The sequence below is a fragment of the Bos javanicus genome, chromosome 14 (genome assembly GCF_032452875.1).
Source record: "Bos javanicus breed banteng chromosome 14, ARS-OSU_banteng_1.0, whole genome shotgun sequence".
NCBI lineage: Eukaryota > Metazoa > Chordata > Mammalia > Artiodactyla > Bovidae > Bos > Bos javanicus.
The window spans coordinates 47,820,940-47,845,852 of record NC_083881.1 but is presented as its reverse complement, the minus strand read 5'-3'; the positions used below and the strand labels follow the sequence as shown (position 1 = coordinate 47,845,852).

Sequence of the window (24,913 nt, the reverse complement as noted above, 5' to 3'; positions counted from 1 at the left end):
GTAATTCCTAACTCAAAAACTACTGAAATCTTCTGTTAAGTATATGCTCACATATTACTGAGTTATGGGCACCTAAATAGTCCTACAGAATTTCAGAAAGATTCCCATCTTTTAAAAATACAATAATGAATGAATGAATCCGTTAACCATATGCCACGAGGGAAACACTACATGAGACTATGTTTGAACCAACTTTCCTTCTTTTCAGTTTGCTCTCTGATCCTTCAAGGCCGCTTTGCTTTTATTCACAAGGAAATTCTAAATCTAGGCAACAAGAATTCGGGAAATGAACCAACAGTCTACCACCCACAAAGGCAGGGACTGGCTCTACCAATAATCCCCTCTGCCTAAGAGTCAAACTCAAACACATGCTCGCTCAAACAAAGAATCACCATGGAGGGACTGCAAAGCAGTATATATAATGTTCCTGAAGGTAACATGGCAATAAAAAGCCTCAGAACTGTATATACCCTTTGACCAGTAAGTCTGCTTCTAGGAATTTATCCTAGGAAAACAAATTACATGTGAGCAAAAACCCAATATCCTCAATGGAGAGCCCCGGAGCACACCCTTGGTCACAGCTCACACGGAGGCTGCTCCACACCTACCACGGCTCCCCACAAGCCCGCTGGTGCTCACACCACTCTGTAAGTAATACACCTGTCTCCTTCTCTCCTCTCCTCTGGACAAGGAGAGTCAGGCACAACCTGTCTGTGTTGTTGTTGCTCAGCTGCTAAGCAGTGTCCAACTCTTTGCAACCCTATGGACTGCAGGCTTCCCCATCCTTCACCGCCTCCTGGAGTTTGTTCAAACTCATGTCCGTTGAGTTGGTGATGCCATCCAACCATCTCATCCTCTGCCGCTGTCTACTCCTTTTGCCTCAGTCTTTCCCAGCATCAGGGCCTTTTCCAATGAGTCAGCTCTTCGTATCAAGTGGCCCATCTGCCTAAGGGCACACTAAAGGGAAAAGAAGGGAAAAGAGCCAGGGTGGAACCCAGCTGATTGATCCTAGAGTCCCAGTGCTGCCTCCAAAATAGTGTTGCAAAAAAAAAAAAGGATTTCTCTTCTTATCTGTTACCCATTCCTTTTGACTATCTTTCTAGGGCCATGTCTTCAAAGGGAAAATCACAGCAAGAGTCTCGCAGGCATACCTCCACCATTTTGGGGACTCACTGATTTTGGTGTTATACAAATGGCAGGATTTTTAAAAATTTTCTTTAAAATGAAAAATTATTACAACTGTCCTTTCCCACTGAATGTAGTACTTATTTCTCAATTCCTCTTTCTCCACTCATAAAACTTGCTATTAGCAGAATTATTAATACAGTTCATGGTATAAAAAAATAAACATGAAGTCCTCAATTCAAACACATACACACACACACAGAATGAATTTCATTTTCATACAAAACATGGTCCTTTAGCAAAATGATTTTTTTTTTTTTAATTCTTGTGCCCTGTGAATGGCCTATGAGCATGGGGACCGGCCAACCATCATCTGAAGAAATGAAAAGCCAGCCACAGGAAGTACACCAAGCGATCCCAGGCCTGAGAACAAGGGGTGCCAGGGCAGGAGCAGGAAGCCTGGGCTCCAGCTGCGCTCACTGGCAAGCGAAGAAGTCCGAGAATTCAGAGCAGGTGCCAGGGCTTCCAGGTCAGGCGTCGGGACAAGCAGCACAGGACCGGTGGTTGAAATGTGGCACCGAAAAGGTAACAAACGTGATGAAGCCTGTAGGTGTGAACTGGTGAAACTTTTGGTCGAGCCTGCTTTATCGTCAGAAATACACAGGTATAAGCAAAAGAAAAATAAGAAGCTAAACATAATGTGTATATATATACACACACATATTGTCTAAAACCAAATGAGCGAGCAGTCAAGATTCCTTTATTTTTATTTTATTAATTGCTAGAAAGACTTTCCAGTATTCCAATGTGCTTCTTCTAAGAGCTGCCCCAGTGTGATCTCAAGAGTCTATGTTAACTTCTTTTTCTGGCAACTTCCTCTTCTTAGTTGTTGTATTCTTGAAGAGCCTGGGCCATGAAGAGCTTGCCTAAGTTCTGGGCAGTGAACTCCTTGATGTTCTGGCAGTAAGTGTTAATCTGGCCTGTGCATTCAGGAAAGTGAAAAAGAGTCATAATGTTCCACAAATTGCAAAATGACCTAGAATACTAGTCACATGATAAACTCAGCATAATACAGAATTTTATTATGTTTTGAATCAATAACAAAAAAGAAGCAGACTCAAAGATACAGAGAACACACTAGGGGTTACCAGTGGAGAGAGGTAAGGAGGGAGGCGTAATACAGGGGTAGGGGAATAAGCGGTACAAACTATTAGGTATAAAGTGAGCTAGAGGCTACACAACACAGGGATATAGCCAACATTTTATAATAACTACAAATGGAGTATAAACGTAAAAGCAACGGAACCGCTAGATTGCACAGCTGTTACTTACACAATATTGTACAGCAACTATACAGCAATAAAAATTGTTTTAAAAGAGTTAAGAATTCTATTCACTCATAAGGGATAATAAACAATTTCAGTTGTTTTGAAGATAAGCTATCTTCCATTCTTGGTTACATGGAGAATGAAGAAAAACGACAACTTTTTAAAAGACAATCAGCAGTTACTAGCACATGTTAGTTGTCAATCAAAATGTACTGACAGTGTAGATCAGACCAACACTGTAACTAAGAGAAGTGAGAAAACACCACTAGCTCTTCTCAGTCAGGTAGAAAGGAGACACCAACCAAAGAACAGAAACTGACCAGATCCCCCTGCCCCAGATGCTAACAACTACAGGAGTTTTGAGTCCATGCTCTGGAAGTATTAACAGCCTCCTGCTGCACCTCCAGAGCCAAGACAGAGCCAGAGTGGGAGTCCACGTGAGGGGAGGGCTCCATTACTGCCCGAGTCCTCAGATGAGTGATCGGATCTGATGCGACAGTTACACATTTCTTAAAAGTGTAAGAAATACAATTTTGCTTAAACTGGACCTTAGGTAAGAAATGTGTCTCAGTTTCCCAAATTTAATTTATACATGTACCAGAAAGCTTTAAGGAATTTGGAATTTTCTCCTGCTCTAAAATATGTCAACAGAAATGAGAAACTGTAGAGGATCAGCTTTTCTGTGAGTTGGATTTTCACACTAACAAATCTCTTGGACAACTGGCTGACTAAAACAAACAGTATTCAACCACATTTACACAGAAATGAGTTATTACAGCTCAGTAAGAGCATGAATGTTATATATTCAACATCAGGTCCTAGCACAGGACAAAAGGCCTCCACTACCTTAAGGCAGTGTTAAATGTTAGGTATCCCCTGAGAAACTCCATCCAGAGTTACACTCATGTTGCTACAATACGAGTCAAATTAAGGGAGATGCTTCTTCGAGTCAAAAACTACAATTAATTTCACATACCCACATTCAGGCCAGGCTCAATCAGGCTAGAGCACCAAAAGAGGGGTTTCAGCTAAATGATCGTTTCCATTATGAGACAATAAACATTTTCTCTTGGTTTCTATGTTAGATGATCCACAATAAAAACTTTCTCATTTTAGAAAGTTGATATAATCCCACCTCAGAAGTGTCTGTTAAGATAAACACCGAGTGGAGCACTGAAAAGGACCTTAGAAATAACAAGGACTGACAAACTCTTAAATTTCAGAAATTACAGATGCCAGATTCAAGTTCATCATTCAACCATTTGAAATACACTATCTTACTGTTAGTGAACCTCCCACCGTCTTCCGCTTCCTAAAGAATAAAGAAAACCAGCCATGCTCTGCACGGCCAGCAGTACCTGCAATGAGCAGAGAATCCATCCTGGCAGGGGGCTGGTGCGGTTTGAAGAGTTTGGACAGATCCTCCTCAGGGAGCGGGGGTTCTCCTCGGCTCTGGCGCTGCATGTTCTCCTGCTGGCGACGCTGCTGATACTAAAATTCAGACGGGGGACGGCTGGGTTACTGTTCTCTACCCAAGGAGAAAAATAACACCTCCCTCACTTATGCGATAAGCAGAAATCCCACTGCTTTGATTCCAATCTCGGTTTTATAAACGCAACCCTTCCTAATCCTTGCCTCTAAGAGGCTAAATATGGCGACAGTCATGCCAATCAAAGAAAACTTTGTTATAAACTCTAGTGTCATTCTGAGTTCTAAGAGTCTAATCTAACTAATGATTTGGAAAAGCAAAACTGGTTATGTGAGGGGGCTTCAAAGGCAAAGAAGCTCAAGAAGAGTGAGCAAAATGGGAGGAACTTGACCATTTATGACAACAGGGTAATAACAGCACTAGAAGTATGATGCATCCTAACTTACAGAACTAAGTAATGAAATACCACAGTGTAGAATTTTTTCAACTTTATCTCTATTGACCAAAAGAACAATAATATTGATGATGTTACTATTATAACATCACTGTAACAACATACTATTATCATAATAGTAAATACTATTATTATTCTTAACAACAGATAAACCACCACAGCTGAGAATGAGTATTAGTTCAGATAACACTTCAAAAACTTTCAAACTCTGGATTCTATGATTCAACGCAGAAAAAGTGGGAGTATATATAAAGACATAGACCAACTATAAACTTACAGTTCTAATTACAATCAAGATGCTAATAGCTGTGAACCGCTTAAAACAGCAAAGGGAGTAATAGCCCATGCACAGCCTTAAAAGGTCAGGTAATGGCAAACCCAGCAGTATCCACAGGACTGGAAATAGTCAGTTTTCATTCCAATCCCAAAGAAAGGCAATGCCAAAGAATGCTCAAACTACTGCACAATTGCACGCATCTCACATGCTAGTAAAGTAATGCTCAAAGTTCTCCAAGCCAGGCTTCAGCAATACGTGAACCGTGAACTTCCAGATGTTCAAGCTGGTTTTAGAAAAGGCAGAGGAACCAGAGATCAAATTGCCAACATCTGCTGGATCATGGAAAAAGCAAGAGAGTTCCAGAAAAACATCTATTTCTGCTTTATTGACTATGCCAAAGCCTTCGACTGTGTGGATCACAATAAACTGTGGACAATTCTGAAAGAGATGGGAATACCAAACCACCTGACCTGCCTCTTGAGAAATCTGTGTGCAGGTCAGGAAGCAACAGTTAGAACTGGACATGGAACAACAGACTGGTTCCAAATAGGAAAAGGAGTACGTCAAGGCTGTACACTGTCACCCTGCTTATTTAATTTCTATGCAGAGTACATCATTAGAAACTCTGGGCTGGAAGAAGCACAAGCCGGAATCAAGATTGCCGGGAGAAATATCAATAACCTCAGATATGCAGATGACACCACCGTTATGGCAGAAAGTGAAGAGGAACTAAAAAGCCTCTTGATGAAAGTGAAAGAGGAGAGTGAAAAAGTTGGCTTAAAGCTCAACATTCAGAAAACGAAGATCATGGCATCTGGTCCCATCACTTCCTGGCAAATAGATGGGGAAACAGTGGCAAGTGTCACACTTTATTTTTTTGGGCTCCAAAATCACTGCAGATGGTGACTTCAGCCATGAAATTAAAAGACGCTTACTCCTTGGAAGAAAAGTTATGACCAACCTAGATAGCATATTCAAAAGCAGAGACATTACTTTGCCAACAAAGGTCTGTCTATTCAAGGCTATGGTTTTTCCAGTGGTCATGTATGGATGTGAGAGTTGGACTGTGAGGAAGACTGAGCGCTGAAGAACTGATGCTTTTGAACTGTGGGGCTGGAGAAGACTCTTGAGAGTCCCTTGGACTGCAAGGAGATCCAACCAGTCCATTCTGAAGGAGATCAGCCTGGGTGTTCTTTGGAAGGAAAAATGTTAAAGCTGAAACTCCAGTACTTTGGCCACCTCATGCGAAGAGCTGACTCATTGGAAAAGACTCTGATGCTGGGAAGGATTGGGGGCAGGAGGAAAAGGGGACGACAGAGGATGAGATGGCTGGATGGCATCACCGACTTGATGAACGTGAGTTTGAGTGGACTCCTGGAGATGGTGAGGGACAGGGAGGCCTGGTGTGCTGTGATTCATGGGGTCGCAAAGAGTCAGACACGACTGAGCAACTGAACTGAACTGAACTGAATGGCAAACCAGGGTAGGCTAGTAAAAATTTTAAGTTCTTAGATTCCTAAAGAAGGGAAGTAACTTGCCTTGAGAAGATTTCTATTTACTATGAGGCATGAGAACAGAAGTTAGACAAATCTAAAAAGGGTTATGAATGGTGCTAAGAACAAATGTCAAGTGTAAAAATTTATGACAGAATTCCAAAAAAACTCTCTTAAAATTGGTTCCCAGAATCAACTGTCTCATTAGTGACAGATTCTCAACTTGATCTTCCAGTTGAGCCTGAACTATAGGAAGGGCCAGTAGGAGAAAGGATCAAGATGGTTTTATTTTCCCCAGAGACATTCAACATTACCGTCTTCATCACCATCTTTTCAGTTAAAAAAAAAAAAAAAAGGTATTTTATGTATGCTGAAAAAATACATTTTAAATTTCAGTAAATATATGAACATTGAAATTAATTTTTAAATAAAATACTCTCAGAACAACTTAGTTGTGCTTAGAATTCTATAGTTACCAACACCTAAAGTACATTGTAATGAACAGACTAATCAAACACTCGCATGGATGTACACCCTGGAATCAACTATCTATGAACCAAATGCTAAGAATATTCTGGAGCAATATAGTCCAAAACAGTATTCCACGAACTGTGAGAATCAATCATGTGGCCTTCAGGCAACACTGACAAAGAAAAGTATGATTGGCCAGAGCAGTATGGATGTGCGTATGAGAACATCCAGGTAATCCTAGGGTTTTTCTGTATTATACTATCTGTTTCACAGCAGTTGGTCTGTGATAGGTTATTTGATAGGTTATTTCCTATCAAAATTGCTTGCTCTTAATCACAATTGCTCAGTTCTTAAAATGAACTGGAGATTGATAACTGTACTGCAATAAGCCACTAGCAGACCAATTATAGTTAGTAAAGAAATGAGCTGTGACCCTCCAGAATCTCTCTGCCTGATTTTCTCAATAAATGTAGCCCTTATTTGCATAACCTTGGCATTACCATCTGAGCTTAAAATACTAGCTCTCTTCAAGATAGGTATTATTAAGTACAACTTGCAAATAATCTATTAGGAACATATTATATAAAGAATAATCTTTTAAAATACGATACAGAGTTACCAGCTAAGAGTCAATGATTTATTAATTTAGGTCATTTTGAAGATGACTCTTGAAGCATCACACTTAGAAATGAATTCTATGTTAGCTGATTTTCCCAGATACCAACCTGATGTTTCTGCTGCTGCTGTTTACTCGTGTTCCTCATGTACGTGTTGTATTTAACTATATCTTGACTCATTTCATCCACTCTGTCCATCAGCAACTGGAGTGTCTTCCCCAAGTGATTGCTGAAATATAAAGTACAGACACTGACATGTCGAACTTTTAAAGTTAAAGCTCTGCCACTGCTCTAATGTGATCTGCCATTTGCTTTAAAAAAAAAAAAAAAGCACACACATACAAGAAAGCAAGGGTGGAGGAAAGAATGTGAGTCAGCATGTTATTAAACTTTTTGTATCAAACCCACAAGTGTAACTACAATGGTATTTGAAATAGTTCAGTTTCTTACTGTCAGAGCATACACACGTCAAAGCAGTAAACAGTTAAACGTAGCAGCAGCAGGGTTATCTAAAACGTGTACTTTTGGAACACCAAGTTTAACCTAAGCTCACTACTCCTTACACTTCCTTATCCCCACCACGGCCCTCCCTAACTGTGCTCCAGACATTCAGATTAGAAGTCACAGAAAGGAAGAACCAGGCAAAGAGACTTGACACTTCTGGCACGTGATTTCTCTACCTGGCAGGTTCTGAAAGAGTAACAGCAGCATTTATTCTGCAAGGCCAAATGAAGAGGGCTCCTTTCCCTCTACCCTTCCTAGAATCTGAAATATAGTCATTTTTCATCTTTTCCTCTCCAGAAATTTCGACTGTAGCTTACTTACCAAAATCTTCTTATCAAGTGATGCTAACGGCTTGTACAATGCCCATGATATTCACTGATTTCCTCCTGCAACCATCTCCTACCATGGTGAGGCCCACTACACACAGATGTAATCTAAAAATAACTAGCTGACAAACAGGATTCACTCATTCGTTCCAAAAGACTATTTACTAAATGACTATTCTGTTCCAGTCTCAGTGCTGTTACTAAGGAGCGCTGTTAATGAGGAGACAACAGTGAATGAGACGTTCCTAGTCTTGGTCTTCACTAGCTTACAGCTGACAGGAAGAAGGGAAGAGACGAGATGGACACTTAGGTAGTATGGTCAGAATATTTCTTTTAAAAGACGACAGGTTGAAAGCAAAGGATTAGAAGGCATCAGCCATGCAAAAAGTATTCTAGGTGGAAGAAAGCACAAGTGCTGAAGGCCCGAGATGGGCAACAACTAGACAGATTTTAAAATATGGGGCCTCATGTGGGAGGAACAGAGATAGGTTAGGGAGGTCAGACAAGCACGTATGAGGAACTGCTGGCTGTCCATGCAACACTCCAAGAACACAGTGCAAATGAGACCTGTGACTCTAACATGAACGGTGCCCTGGTGACATGCTGCTGCTGCTGCTGCTGCTAAGTCGCTTCAGTCGTGTCCGACTGTGTGCGACTCCATAGACGGCAGCCCACAAGGCTCCCCCGTCCCTGAGATTCTCCAGGCAAGAACCGCGGAGTGGGTTGCCATTGCCTTCTCCAATGCGGGAAAGTGAAAAGTGAAAGTGAAGTCGCTGAGTCTTGTCCAACTCTTAGCGACCCCATGGACTGCGGCCCACCAGGCTCCTCCATCCATGGGATTTTCCAGGCAAGAGTACTGGAGTAGGGTGCCAATGCCTTCTCCACCCTAGTGACACGTTTTGCCTTAAATTTTAAAATGACCACCCTGGCTGCTATACAAAGAATACACTGGAGAGTAGAAACCAGAAGATGGTAAAGAGTCAGAAAACTAAGATCACGGCATCGGGTCCCATCACTTCATGGCAAATACATGGGGAAACAAAGGAAACAGTAACAGATTTAATTTTTTTGGGCTCCAAAATCACTGCAGATGGTGACTGCAGCCATGAAATTAAAAGATGCTTGCTCCTTGGAAGAAAAGTTATAACCAACCTAGAGAGCATATTAAAAAGCAGAGACATTACTTTACCAACATAGGTCCATCTACTCAAAGCTTTGGTTTTTCCAGTAGTCATGTATGGATGTGAGAGTTGGACTATAAGGAAAGTTGAGCACTGAAGAATTGATGCTTTTGAACTATGGTGTTGGAGAAGACTCTTCAGAGTCTCTTGGACTGCAAGGAGATCCAACCAGCCCATCCTAAAGGAAATCAGTCCTGAATATTCACTGGAAGGACTGATGCCGAAGCTAAAACTCCAATACTTTGGCCACCTGATGCAAAGAACTAACTCATTGGAAAACACCCTGATGCTGGGAAAGATCGAAGGTGGGAGGAGAAGGGGACAAGAGAGGATGAGATGGTTGGATGGCATCACCGACTCAATGGACATGAGTTTGAGTAAGCTCCAGGAGTTGATGATGGATAGGAAGGCCTGGTGTGATGTAGTCCACGCGGTCACGAAGAGTTAGACAGGACTGAGTGACTGAACTGAACTGACAGAAGTGCTGGAAAGAATGAAGAGAAATTAGAACACTCACACATTTGTAGTGAGAATGTAAAACGGTGCTGCCACTGTGGAAACCAGTTTGGTGGTACCTCGAAGAGTTAAACACAAAGTTACCACATGACCCAGCAATTCTATTCCTAGGTGTGTATATAAATATATGTATACACACACACTCAAAGGAACTGAAAAATCATGCTTGTACAAAAACTCGTACGTGTATGTTAATGTCTGAATTATTCAAAACAGCCAGAAAGTGGGAACAAGAAAAGGATAAATAAATTGTGATACATCCATATAATGGAATACTACTGCATCATAAAGAGAATAAAGTATTGATCCATGAATGAAACTTAAAGGCATTACACTAAGTGAAAGAAACCAGACACAAATGCCACTTATCATATGGCTCTATTTATATGAAATGTCCAGAAGAGGCAAATCCACAGAGACAGAAAGTAACAAGTGACTGCAAGGGGATGGGGGATAAGAATTGGTACTGAATGCACAATACTGCAAATATATTAAAAATGTATTTCTTAAAAATGGTTAAAATGGTGCCTTCCTTTTCTGTGAGTTTATCTCTGCTTTTAAAACTGCACACACACACGCACGAAATACACTGTGGTATTAGACAGTAGTGGCAGTGGCATGCACTAGCCCCGTGGCAGTTAGCACGGAGGAAAACGGGCAGAACTGAGAGAGGAATCAAGGGTGACTCCCAGTTTCCATGCCTGAGCAGATGCATGGTTGGTTACAGCACTTAAGACAGAAAAGAGACTGAGGAAGAAACAGAATGGGAATCCTGGGAATGAGTAAAACTAGATCCAGCTAAAACATGAATTCTATATGGATTCCATCTGTAACCTAAACAAAAAGAAAGCTTTGACTCTTCATCTTAAATAGCAGACAGAGCACAGGTCTGGCCTCTGTGGGTGTGTATAAATCAATCTTTTAATTCTAGGTTTGGCACTGCCTACCTTACCTTGAGAGCTTGGCCTGATGACTTAACCTAAAAATCAAGTGCTTTTTGCAAATTAAATCTTATTTAATATTTATCTTATTATAATCTTGTGAATCACCTTTAACTTTCAGATATTTCTTCTTCCTTGGAAATCAGATTAAGTATTCACTCTGGTTTTTTTTCCAATTTCTTAATAGTCTGATTTTAATTCATCTGTAATTTGAGCTGATAGTGCAAGATCAGGATTAAAAATATTTTTCCCCCAATATCTAATCAAATGTCCAGATCGACTGATTATTTACACTGCTTTCCAAATAACTTCTGAAATTTAACAATACTGTGTCCTCTCGCATGCATTCTTTCAATATACATTACTAAGTACATACTTACTTTCCCAGTCACACTCAGAACATTCTACTGAGAAGAAAGGAACACAAAGAGAGAAGTGCAACACAGTGGTGGGAGACTATAATAGAAGAGAAGCATAAAAGATAGTTTGATAGGATCAGATGAAGACCCTCCAGATTATGTGACAGCTGTATTTTGAGTTTTTGAAGGAGTTGGAGACGGGAGCTGAAGACAAGGAACACGGGGAGGGACACTTCAGATACTGTATGTAGGAAGCCTGTTCAGAGACACTGGCATGAAAAGTGTGACACATCTGCAAAACCACAATTAACTCAGTACATCAGAAGCTCGGAAGAAGGGCAAGATGAGGGGAAAAAGAGAGCAATGAACCTGAAGAGGCAAACAGTCACACAGCAGAGACTCTTGGAAGCCAGGGCTAGAAGTCTGGATTCTATTCTAAGGACAAAGGGGTCTCAGCCAAAATTCTAAGCAAAGGAGTAATGTGATCATACACTTTAGTTTTAGCAAGATAACTGCAATGAAAGAGGAAAAGGTCAGAAGCAGGAAATTAAGAGACTGTGAAAGTAATCAGGAAAAGATATAATGAGCCCCTGACCGAAGGTAGCCACAGACAAGGATGTAGATGAGATCACCCCAGGAATCACATACAGGAAGACAGACCCCAAGGAACACATAGTTTAGGGATGAGCAGAGGAAGGCTGACTGTGGAGAAAGACAAGAAACCCAGTAGTAGAATCCTAGACTCAAAATATTTCAGGAAGAATCTGTTATCAGCACTTTAAATGCTTAAGAGTCTACCATATCCAGCAATATCATGATTAAGTCATCTTGTGTGGCTTGAGCAAAAACTCTATCACAGAATAGATGGAACACTGAGTGTTTAGGATAAGTGGGAAATGAGTAAATACAGACAGTGACATGCAGAAAATCCTATTAAAAAGTTTTAAAGGAAAAAATGAAGTAAATGGTGAAAGGAAATGGATAAACTGATACAAGGTCAAAAGGTGTTCTTTTTGGAACTTCGTCTTTTAAGATGAGAGAAGCTTAAACAAGTTTAAATGTCCTTACTTATTCTTAGGAGATGCACGTTCAAGTATTTAGGGGTTAAGTATCAGGTCTGTAATTTACTTTCAAATGGTTCAGGGAAGAACCCATTTATGTCTACAAAGAGAGTGGGTGCAGAGGTATACAAGTAAAGGTTTGTGCATGTTTATTGTATGATTTAACATTCTTTCAATTTTTCTCAAGAGTCAAGCATTTAAAAAAAAAAACTTTTTATTTTTTTTTAATGGAGAAAGCCAGTCAACAAATGTAACAGAAAAGAATCAGTACAAAGAGGAACTGGAGATACTCAGGAAAAAGGGTGCAGAAAAAGAGAGACCAGATGAGACCTCAGAGAGACCCTGAACTCTCATGTTCACCAGTGAAAGAATTGAAGCCCAAAGAAATACGAACACTGTAATTCACTACAGGATTATTTGTTATATAAGTCATTTATATCCTGAAGTGCAAAGAAATTCAGAGAAGGGAAAGGTCAGCCCCAATCCTTGACTGGGTGATGGAGGAGAGGGTAGAGAGACAGGAAAAAGCCACTGAGGAGAATTACTGCCACTGCAGAGAAACATCGAGTATTTGTTTCCAGATCTTGTATCCGGTAGTCTGACTGCACCGATTTCAGCAACAAGAAAGGTACTACCAGAACAGACCTTCCCTCACCACCAAAAACTGTCTTTCATGTAAAGTACTAACGTCACGTGTTATATAGGCAAATGTTATACTGGAAGAGCGCAAGCACAGGTATGCGGACTGTAAACATCTCTTAACAGTCTATTACAAGAATGCTCTTCAGAAACCTAACCAGCAAGAAATACTTGAAAATCTGCACAGTTCAGGTCTTGAAGGGTAAAAGGAATTAACAATAATACAGAACTGTTTCACAGATAACGTTCACAGGGAATCAGGTACATTACCGAGAGCAACTTTATGGGGATCTTTTCAGTACCAGTGCAACCAGAATACTGAAACAGAGTTACTCTTCAGAGTCTCAATAACACAGTCTTTTCTTTTATTGCCCAGGAAACAAAGAACTGGAAACAGATAACTTAAACAGATGTGAACCAGGACGCACAGTGATAGGCCTGCTCTGGCTGCAGTGTCAATTTGTCCTTACTATACTTCATGTATGATGCCCGCACTTAGTTTATTTTTTAAAGAGGAAAAAAAACAGATTTTTTTTCATGTGTGAAAAACTGAAGGCTTGTGTAACACATTTTTAAAAATTAATAAAGGCTGTTATGAAATAACCACACCAAAACTTCCATCTAATAAAATTGAGAATCAGAATTTTTCAAATGAAAGGGAATGTAGTATGTTTTATTCATAGCATAGAGCAAATTTATCAGGTAAATCAAAAAACTGATATACACATATGGGTTGTGAAAAGCAAGACCAAGCAAAGTGTTTATGGAGCTACTTCAGAATGATTTCTGAGGCAGTTTCTTAGAAAAAATTTGTATGGCAAATGATGATTAACATCATCGTGCTACTAATGTTAGAAATTAAAATCTGAGAGGCATGAAGGTTACATTTATTTCAGTGTTTTAAATTAGTATTATCAATTCGGGTCAATGTAGCAGTCCATTAATATAAGCACAGCTTCAGGGTTGCTTCTTTTTTTCTCCCCAAAGGAATAGCAATTTACCCTTTTAAATAGCTTCACATGGAAAGCAAAGGCCTTTTCCTATTTCACATAAAATACAGAAGATAAAAACTATAATAAAATAAATATTTGTCCTGATCTTAGTTGCTATGGTGAACTAGGAACAGTTTCTTGGCTATTATAAATGCTGCTTTGGACAGACAGACATTGCAGACCAGCTCACTGGTAATGGGAAAGCAGAGAAGGGCTATATTTGTTTTGTATGATCAATAAAGGAAGCTTGGGAAAAGGTGAAGACATAAATTATATAAGCAAAAGCTTTCACATAGTAAATTTAAAATTATTATATAACTATATACTTAATACATCAAATTGTAACCTTGCATGTTGAAAAAGGTTCTTAGCTCAGTGCTTTAAATACAGGTGTGCCAAGTGTGTTTGTGAAAGCAATCAAGAAAAATATGACCTTCTAAAAGAGACAAATTAAAGGACTATTATGAATGTATGTTTGCAGTCAAACAGTACACTCTTTAGTGCCAAATGAGCCTTACAACCTGGCTGTATTACTTAGCACTCCGTTTACCATCCAGTTTCCATCTCCTTCCTCTGTAAAGACTTTCTAATGGTCTCTGTGATGAGTTCAAGCAATCGGAAGGTGGTTCTTCAACCACAGCCCCACCCGTCCTGGTGCATGGACAAGAGCACTGGGCACACTGTGCTTCCGGGTTTATCCTCACTTGGCTTGTACTGAGGAAGCACAAAGCCTGTATATTCTTTTGTAAAGCTTCTATCTGGGATAACTAAAAATCTGATGAATACCTGAGCTTCTGTTCCAAGCTGGCTGCTTTAAGAAAACACACCTTGTTTTTCATTCAGCAGCTGCATATTCATAGTTTACCTACACCTACCTGCTGATAGCTTCCTCCCGCCACAGAGAACAATCACTAGCATCAAGCTTAAAGAGCATTTAGGAGGAGCCACTCCAGTACTCTTGCCTGGAAAATCCCATGGATGGAGGAGCCTGCTGGGCTACAGTCCACGGGGTCGCACAGAGTCGGACACGACTGAGCGACTTCACTTTCACTTTTCACTTTCATGCTTTGGAGAAGGAAATGGCAACCCACTCCAGTATTGTTGCCTGGAGAATCCCAGGGACGGGGGAGCCTGGTAGGCTGCCGTCTATGGGGTCGCACGGAGTCGGACATTGACTGATGCGACTTAGCAGCAGCATACTTGACTCTGTTCATATTTCTGTTAAAAGCAATAAATGAGGGGAAATGAAACATTAATTCCATAAAGGAAATACCCTGTTTTGGCACACCTCAGTCAGCATTTTACCAATATAATAAATAGTATCTTAGCAACTAGATAGCTAAGGCAGTCAGGATGGGGCAAATTATGTTACCACTGGCTAAGAGAGCAAAAACCAGTGTCAGGTTCAGAAAATTCTAATTTTGATTGAAAATTCAAGTGGAAAGTTTACTGCTATACAGAGTCTACATCTGAACAAGGGCAAGTGCCACAGTAAAACAAACAAGCATTTCTGGTTTTCTCCTACACATTATTAAGTATCCAGACATAATACCATAGCCTCTAATGTTCGTGTACAATAAATAAGGCTGAGCCACATCAAAAAACCCCTCCTCCATGGGCATTTACCATCTCAAAGCAAAAATGACACGGCAAGGCAGCTGTCAGCTACAATGACAAGAGGTAATTAGTATTCAAACCTCATCTCACTTTATCAATAACCATGGTGCTCTTCCGGGCTTCCCTCATGGCTCAAACAGTAAAGAGAATGCCTGCAATGCCAGAGACCTGGCACTGCAGGTTCAATCCCTGAGTAGGGAAGACCCCTGGAGGAGGGCATGGCAACCCACTCCAGTATTCTTGCCTGGAGAATCCCATGGACGGAGGAGCTTGGTAGGCGGCAGTCCATGGGGTCGCTAAGAGTCAGACACGACTGAGCGACTTCACTTTCACTTTTCACTTTCACGCATTGGAGAAGGCAATGGCAACCCACTCCAGTGTTCTTGCCTGGAGAATCCCAGGGATGGGGGAGCCTGGTGGGCTGCCGTCTGTGGGGTCACACAGAGTCGGACACGACTGAAGTGACTTAGCAGCAGCAGCAGCAGCAGGACAAGTACTACGTGCTGTTACTATGTCTTAAGAACCTCCCAACATGCTTAAGTCATTTTTTTCCCCTTGTTTCACAGGTAATGTCTAAATTAAAAAATCTTTTGCAGAAAGTGATTTTAAAAAAAGGGGGGGGACTTTTCATGAGACAGGGTTGCTTACCTGCTGGCAAGACTGAGCAATTCATGTTTGTCTGCTACAGCTGACTTCTTCTCTAGCTCCCACATTAGAACGTTGATCAGATGTGAATTTTTAATTACAATCGGCACTTCTTCAAACATGTGCTCAAAGGTGATATTTCCCTTTTTCAATCTGCAAAGCATGTTAAAAATACTTTATAGTCTGGTGGTCAGAAGTAAGTGTTAAAGTGACTATTTCATACATTTTACATTTTTCCTAATTACAGGCCCTCTTCAGGGTTTTTGTTTGTTTCATTAGCAATCTTTAAAAAAGGGAGAGAATTACAGAATCAAGCACAAGTTGAGTGATTTGAACAATTCGGAAAATGATCTGAGTTGGAGCTGTAAGACCAGAAAATAAGACTCTTGGCCACAGAAACAATTCTTTCTTCATAATCAGGTATCTTTGAAATTCCACATACTAAAAAATGCAAATGTCATATGAAATTATGCTATATAATCTATATCTAAAATATTTAAAACAAACAGCTAGAAAAGAGAAATACTCTCATTCTTGGAAAGTTCACTTTAAAAACCAACTGAACTCAAAGAGATTAACAATGAGCAGGACACTCACAGGCTATTCCACACACAATGGTTGAAAACACAGCAAGAATACAACTTCTCACAGTTTAATTATAATTACCATACCCAGGAGATGTTCATGAGTTAGCTTTTCTTTTAAAATTCTTTGTATGTTAATTTCTTTAGGAGCCAAATGGGAAATTAGTCATGAACTGTCTGTCCCAAATGAAGTCAAAGCCACTAACTTTAATTTATTAAGAAATACATATTCCTATAATTAACAGAAAATGAAAGAATTCGAAATTTAAAAAAATTTTAATGTAAATATCCCAGTGCCATTATGCAGGATCACAAAACAGCTTTAAAATTAGTTCTCTGCATTCCTGTCACCTATAAAAGTTCCCAAAAGCCACACTCCTTACTAAACCCTTAAAACGTTGTCTTTCCACACCCCGTCCCCCACAATGAAACAGGAGGTCAGAAAATAAGACAAACGGCTCACAACTGTTCTGACACAGAGCTTACAATCTGACAGCCGCTGAATACTCATCCCATCTCCTTTTATTTAATCATGTATTTCTTCAAATCCAGTAGCTAATTAATTCTCATTCTAACTGCATTCACCCATGGTGAGAACAACAGATGAGACATTCCATAAAGAACAGTTTAAACATGGAAAGGGAGAGATCAAGGGGCACTCAGCCATGCAGACACTTCTACCGTCCACATGTCAGAAGCATTACCGCACTACCGCCGAGGACTCAATTCGTGTGGCAAACTAGTATCTTAAAAGAAAAATGCCCAGTCCTTAACATATGCCTTATAGGCCCCCAAACACTTACGCTTCGGGAGAAAAATCCTTTTCTTTACAAACTTCCATCAATTTAGGAGTCAGTCTGTATGCCTTTAGTGAGAGAGACCCTTGGGCGGTTTTTATGGGATCTCAAATAAAGAAAAGAGAAAGAAATTACTAAGAATTTTGTCACTACCAGTGCTCAAATGACACTGGTTCTGAGCACATTCTGTTAATTATTGTACAATCTTAGCAAAATGAAGATCAAAATAAACATAAATGAAGAATAAAATAAAAATCAATGAAGATCAGAGCACAATCTGAAGCAGATTCAAAGCAATATAGCAAACGCTAAGTGAAAAACTATCATCCTACTTATACTAGGCAGAATAACTTCCACCTGAAACTATAAATATAAGATACAAAATACAGTTATTTTCAGATCTACTCAACTGGAACCAGCAATCTTGACAAAAATTAAATACAGCATATGTTCCATACATCTTATATATATCTTGCATAATTAAAAGCAAAATACTAATATTAAATATGAAAACTCCCTGGATGCACTTGTGTATTTCCTCTGTCCCTAATTTAAATGAATGGCCCTACAAACACTTTATCCATCCTAATAATCACTGCTCACATTTTTTTAGTTAAAGCAAATTCTAAAAACAAAACCACTAAAGTCAAGGTGCAATCACAAGTGTCTTTTTAGCTTTAAAGAAACTAATTTTGTCAAAACTAACTGCTTAAACACTCCAAGAGTAAGGGAGCTTAGCACTTGCTGCATGATAACGGCTCCGGCATGCCAATATTCGCCTAAAACCTGTGTTAACATTCATGTTGCCTGAAACTTAACACAGTGAAACTTTTAGCAATAGGTGATAAAATGAAAACCAAAATAGATTGAAACAAGTGGAAAATTCATCAAGGTCTGATGATGCAATGTTTCCAGCCAATATAAGTACACTTTAACAACTTGTTCTTTACTGTAATCCAATTGTTAACATACTGAAACAATTTGGGGGCAGCTCATAAGATTGATCGTATTCATTAGTATTTTTTCTGACAGATACTCAGGACGTTACATTTACTTCTCAGCTGGAAACTATATGCAAGTCTGCCAGATATGGCAAACTGTGAGTGTTTGGGGAGGGGGAAGGCTATAAAGCTGTTAAATTGCCTACAGTTCTGATACAGCACAGAACATCTGGTCTGGAGAGCTTGAGGAAACACCATTAAATCGGCCGAAAAGAAAAAAATCTTTGTGCTAAGAAACAGTCCAGGTTTTGTACGCTGCTGTCAGAGGTATAAAAAAAAAAAACTTGGCACACTGTGTTATGATTGGTCAGTCACGTACAGAGCCAGACACTCTAGCAATCGGGGTTTGTTAGACATCTGGTCTAGTTCCACCAGCCCCTTCAAATGAGGGAGGGGAGATGGAGGAATAAAAATGAAGCAGCTACTCCAGCATTCCAAAATGTACACATCAGGGCTCTGATAGCAAGAAAAATAAACAGAAAGAAGGAAACCCTGTCTAGACTTAGCTGCTGCTGAGGCTGCTGCAGAAACAGGGTTGGTATTTACTTGGGAAGGCCTGCCAGGCTGCTCTTAGAGGCAAAAAGACAGAAAGCAAAAATAGTAGTAGCAATAATATTAAGGGAAGAAAAGAATAATAAAGGAAACTCCTACTAACCGTAAATGAGAACGACAGACTCCTCAATGGCATGCTGGTAACTGAACTGAGAATCCAGAAGGGCCCGGGTGACGAACGAGCCGTAGTATGTGGACTGGTACCAGCCCACGTGGAGGTGGTCGATGTTTACATGGCGCAGGCTCCGCATCATCTCCATCTGATATTGGACTAGATGATGGGCACGAGGGGGACAAAAGAACAACTGTTTAATGACATCACCTATATGAAAAAACAAGCCTTTTTGGAAACAAATTTCTATACAGCTATTTCTTATCTACAGGGAACATTTTTCCAGATTTTTAAATTCATTCACTTTACAATAAAGAAAACAAATTAAGCCTTCAAATCATTAGGGCATTCCTTTTCTCATTAGCCAAAAAACATTCTGTAGAAACAGTATTTAAAAACTAATAATATTAATAGTAATGATAGTATATTAGTAGTAATATAATATAGTATAATAGTAATAATTTTAATAGTAGTATTAACAGTAATAATAATGCTTTATTGCAAACAAGTAATTATTTATTAAATGTGGTCTCTTTTAAGAAGAAATTTATGAATTACTAAATTGGTTGGCTGTAAGAAGTTTTGTTTGAATGAATAAGTTGAGAGTAGTTATCACTGTTTCAACAAAGCTTTTAGAACTAAGAAGTTAAAACCATCAAGAAAACTAATGGGGAAACAGTTAACTACCACATGATTTAAGTATGAATAGGACACAAGCTGCAGCTGATTAAAAATATAAGAATTCATTTTTGCCTTCGTCTGGTGCCCCCTGCTGCATGTGCTAAATTTTAAAAAGAATTTTTTTCTTGTCTGGGAGTTCCTTTACATTAAGTAATCAATATTACTTATTAGATAAGTCATATGCTAATCACCATGTATGGAACGGAACAGTTGAATTAACTTTTATTGTCAATGACTATAATGTACATTATTAACTCAAAGCCATATTACCAGGAAAATCGGTGCAAATTGACAATACAATAAATAATGTATTTTAAAAAGCAATATAGCCCAATAATGAGTAGCAAATACGTAAAACAGGAGAAAATTTTATAGTTAGTGTAATAGTCAAGCTATTTCTGTATAATAAATGCACTTAAACATACTTGTTTAACTCAAATCGAACCATTTCATTTTTTAAATTTTTAATCAGGTTTCAGCAAAAGTGGGTTAAATGTCATTTCCTTGGTCACAGTGCTATGGTTTTACAAATCAAACAAAATTTAGGATCAAAGTATATAAAAGAAACTTCCTCAGATGGACATGGTCTTTTCAACTCCTGTTACTAGGTAAAGAAATTATAAATCTGCTTATTCCAACGAAAGTTGTATTTCTCATGATAAAAGATGGCAGCCAACTCATCAACTATTCAGAATTAAGTGCTTTTTGAATTTTTCTTTTTATATACGACATGATGGTCTCAAGAAGCAGCAGTCTAAAATTAATACGGTGATCCTGTATCAAATATCTCTTCTCTTAATTTTTTCACTCTCAAGCATATAAGAGATCCCCTTCCTAGCCAGTTAAGAGATTTCCATCAACCACATAAAACTGGGATAGAACCACTACTATGATCTCTGTTTTAAAATTTCACAATTCTTTTCAAGTAAAATCACTGATTTGGCTAGTAAATTTTAATCAAATGTAATTTATGAATGAAAAATTCTAACATTACCAGTAAAACAGGAGCCAGAGCTAAATTTAGTATTTGTTTTAAACGGACAGGAAAGTAGAGAGAGAGATCAATTACAAGCAACTGACAGTGCAGAACACGAATGTATGGGATGAGCTGTTTTTAAAACAGGTCCTTCTTAAACACCTGTCAACATACAATTTAGTTACAAAATAAGCACAAATCAGATTCTACCAACTTGCAATAATAATAAAGAAAAGACTTGGAATCTAGCAATCTAGGTTTTCATGCTGGCGCTGGGATTTCTCTCATGAGGAATCTTGCTGTCCTTCTCTGATGCTCAGTTTTCCTATCTCCAAAAAGATCTGAGAGCTCATCCTAGTCAAAATGCTCCGACTCCACACTGCTCACTGGATATGCTACTTGTAAGTAATGATTTTTCTATAAACTAAAGCCAGGCCTCTAGCAGGCATTAATAATTAAAATAAAAATGCCTATCTCTAAGAAATATTTAATCTTACTAATAAGTCAAACAGCCTGAATACAACAGATTTAATAATAGCATTTTCAGGAAGCATGAAGTAAAACATCTTACAATTGGTAGCAAACATCCAGATTCCTTCTTCATACAGAGTCTTACCTTCCTCAAAGCCCCTTGAATAAGGATAAGAAGGAAAATGAAGTATTTCTCTCAGCGAAAAAAGAGACTAAGAGATATGAGTGAAGCCTGTTGCCTTATGGATTTACCATTGTAATAAAAATTTATTTTTAAGGTCACAAGAGCTTTCATATGATGAAAAAACAAATTTAAGGGTTAAGAACAATGAGAGGGGAGTTAATAAAACTGTTCTTGAAAAATCTACAATGAACTGAAATTTCACTATTACACAAAAAATATGTGAAGTTGCAGGTCATTCTTCATCTTGGTTTATAGACTTTAAACCATTCATTTTTTAAATTAAAAAACACATTTTTTTTTTTAAATGAATGTTTTCTTGGAGGTATCACAGGGAAAGAAAGGATCTAAAAAGACTGCAAGTGACCCTTGAAAAGGTGAGGCTGGGGTGCCAGAGCTCCGAAGTGAACCTGGGTGGTGCACTGAGGCCCAGTCCTTGCTGCAACTACACAAGAGGCTCCAGGAAACGCACAGTGTAAACAAGCGGTGGTCAGGCACTCAGTCGTGTCTGACTCTTTGCAACCCCAGGACTGTAGCCTGCCAAGGTCCTCTATTCATGGGATTTCCCAGGCAAGAATACTGGAGGTTGCCATTCCTTTTCCAAGGAATCTTCCTGACCCAAGGATCAAACCTTGGGTTTGATCAAACCAATGTGTCTCCTGCACTGGCAGATACATTCTTTATCACTGAGGTACCAGGGAAGCAAAGCTTAAAGAAGTTACTTTGATTTAATTTAAAAAAATTCTAAAGAAGTCATATTTACCCTATTATATGCAAGCAAGAGATAACTCAAAAACAGCCAAGTGAATTTTTATCTCTGCGGTCTTTTAGGTCCGTGTCCTTGTTCTAACGCTCACACAAGACATGACAGACTGTTGGCGCCTTTCTCAGTTTTTCCCTTCCTCCTCCAACCCAGGTTCTCAAAACGTACAAAATCAACCCCTACAAAAGCTAAACTCTCTCAAAACTGTGCTCCCAACACTCCCACCAATCAACGTAGCTGAGCTGCCACACCAGCTGACACACATTTATCCCTCTGACAGAAGGAAGAGAGTTGTGACACAGTGGCATGGCAGCAAACTTCACATAGGAAATAAGGGATGGTCATTCCAGATTCTCATCTCCCAGGCAAATGCCACTGCTTTAGTGGCTTTGCTGATCCCTCTCAGGAGTTATGCTGGAGGTGAAAGGGAGAGATACTGGAGGTGGGTAGGTGAGGTATGAACAAGAGACCCAGTTTAGCTAGGATACTGGATGAACTGGGATGAGAGGAGCTCATGTTATCTGGAAGGGACTGTGAGGACGGGTGTCCCAGCCCACAGGCTTTGGCGAGTGGGGACTGCTGCCATTTCCTTCTCGTTCCCGGTCATCCTCACTTAATACCCCCTAACCCCCTGCTGGAGTTTTAAAAGAGGGGTAGAAAAGATGTGACTACACAGGGAGATAGGTTCACTTCTAGCCAGGGACTGCCTCACACCTCCGAAGGAAGAGAATCAGCAAAAAGAAACACAGGAGAAGGAAAAGAAAACCAAAAGTTCCTTGATATAAAGTGCCACAGCTCCCTACTGTGGAGTTAATGCGGATTAATGAAATAATAAACAAGCCTTTACTGGCAACTTTGCTGAGTTGGTTCAGGGTTACAGACACTTTCATTTTTGTTCTCCAAGTTCTCGGATTTAACAGAAGCCCAGGCAGCAACTCCAACCAATGACACTCACTTCTGAGTTAATGGCTAAATATTTCTGGAGAACTTCCCAAAGATGAATAGCAAGGAAAAACCTTTTGGGAGAGGGAAATACTTCAAAATTTATGATAATACTCAACAGAAAGGCTCAGAATTGTGTAGTGAGAAGTTTATGAAAGAATGTTTTAAACATTGTTCATTTAAAAAGCAAACACACCCTCTCAACTGAGGAGAAGCAGTGCATAGCAAATGAATTTCAAAGACAAATTGAAAGTTACTGCTAAGCCAACTCAAATTACTAATACACAAACTACACTTAGATGCAACTGAGGTGGTGCTACAAAACTTGGAAGGCTATAAAAATGAAGTTTTATAAATCTCTTCAACCTCTACAATCATCTTAATTGGTTAAGCCTCTCCCAAGCAAAGGACAGCATGGTTTACAATACTGAATAACTGTTCAGTTTGGCACCAGTATATTCATATTCACTTTTTCCAGATATCTTCTTTTCAAAACAGGCAATTTTAAATTGCCTAGAGCTAAAACTGTCTTAACTGAGGCAGGGTGCCCAACAGTTAACTATTCCTTTCAAAAATCCATCACATTTGTAGGGCTTTCCCTAGTTTTTATCTCCAAATATGAAAACACTGAAAATAATATGCAGTCTTCTATTTAAACGCTATGCTGGGACTCACACTGGCAAACAACCAAATAAGACTTTGAGTTCTCCTTAAGACCACTGGGAAGGATGGTGGCTTAGAAGCTTTTCAGTTCAGCAGAATAATCAGTTAGTATTTTTTTCACCTCAAATTTCCCACCTTCATTTTAAAAATCATCTTTATTTTATTATTTTAAGTGAGCCCTCATGAATGCAATTTATCACCAAAAAAACAGGAACAAGGAATTAACACAGTTGGCCAGGTGGGGATGAGCTGAAAGAAGAAAACTGAAACATACTCCAAAACGATCTGTCTGGCAGATTTGGGGGGGGGAGGTGGGCACGCAGTGAACTGGGGAGAGCTTACAGATGTCTTTTTAGAGAACAGTTAAGGAACCAAGGAATAATCTAATTTAAATTTTAAAAATTAAAAACAATTCAACAGATCTATTATTTGACTACTTAACATTGTAGCAAATAAATCTAAATCATTTAAAAAATACAATAAAACCACATTTTAAAATGTGCATATGTATTGACATAGTGTGGAGAAAAAGGGAGAGAGCTAAGCAACAGGAAAGAAACTAGCACTTAGTGAGCACTTATTAAGTCAGCCTTCCTGTTAAGAGGTCTACACATGGTACTTGACTTTATTCCTCAGGATGACGCTAATGAGACAAGCAATCATGATTATTGACATCTGTTTAAAAAGTTGTGTATTACAGCATGTGAAGGGGCAGGACTCAACTGGACTTCAGACTTTTTGACTCTGAAGCCAGGCAACCACCCATTTACAGGATCTCATCTCTTCTTATTAGTAAAGTTGAGAGAATTATTTCTGAATCAATAAAGCATAACAGAGAGAGAGTAGAAACACACAATTTCTAGGTTTTCAGAAACCATAGCGTGTGCATGTTTGATCACTAAATTAACCAATAATTTAGCACTACCAGTAAGATTTTAAGTGATAAAACTACCATCAAGGATTTTTAAATGTCAAAGTTGAGAATTATCACAAATATATAATCAACCTCCTAAAACACTGCATTCTATGTTAGTATTTTAAACTTCTGCCAAGATTACTTTGTAACCAAGCACTGGCTCAGATCAAAGATGCACAAACACATCAAGAAAAGGAACAAAGAGAGACCAGATGTAGTATACATGCTCTTTGCAGCAAGAACAAACTAAGCTCAGCCAAGAGATGCAAACAGCTTTAAAAGCAAGCAAACAAACAAAA

At 39.1% G+C, this 24,913-nt stretch overlaps 1 protein-coding gene across 1 annotated transcript in view; it reads right to left on the bottom strand.

Moving 5' to 3' along the window:
- Positions 1–1,880: 1,880 nt before the first annotated feature.
- Positions 1,881–24,913, bottom strand: part of EIF3H (eukaryotic translation initiation factor 3 subunit H) — a 97,106-nt gene continuing 74,073 nt past the window's right edge. The window contains exons 3-8 of the mRNA XM_061439099.1: positions 19,013–19,180; positions 17,363–17,462; positions 15,979–16,128; positions 7,303–7,423; positions 3,812–3,944; positions 1,881–2,105 (exon numbers count right to left, since the gene is read on the bottom strand). Coding sequence (XP_061295083.1) covers positions 2,008–2,105; positions 3,812–3,944; positions 7,303–7,423; positions 15,979–16,128; positions 17,363–17,462; positions 19,013–19,180 — 770 coding nt within the window. The 3' untranslated portion in view covers positions 1,881–2,007. The remainder of the gene's footprint in view (positions 2,106–3,811; positions 3,945–7,302; positions 7,424–15,978; positions 16,129–17,362; positions 17,463–19,012; positions 19,181–24,913) is intronic.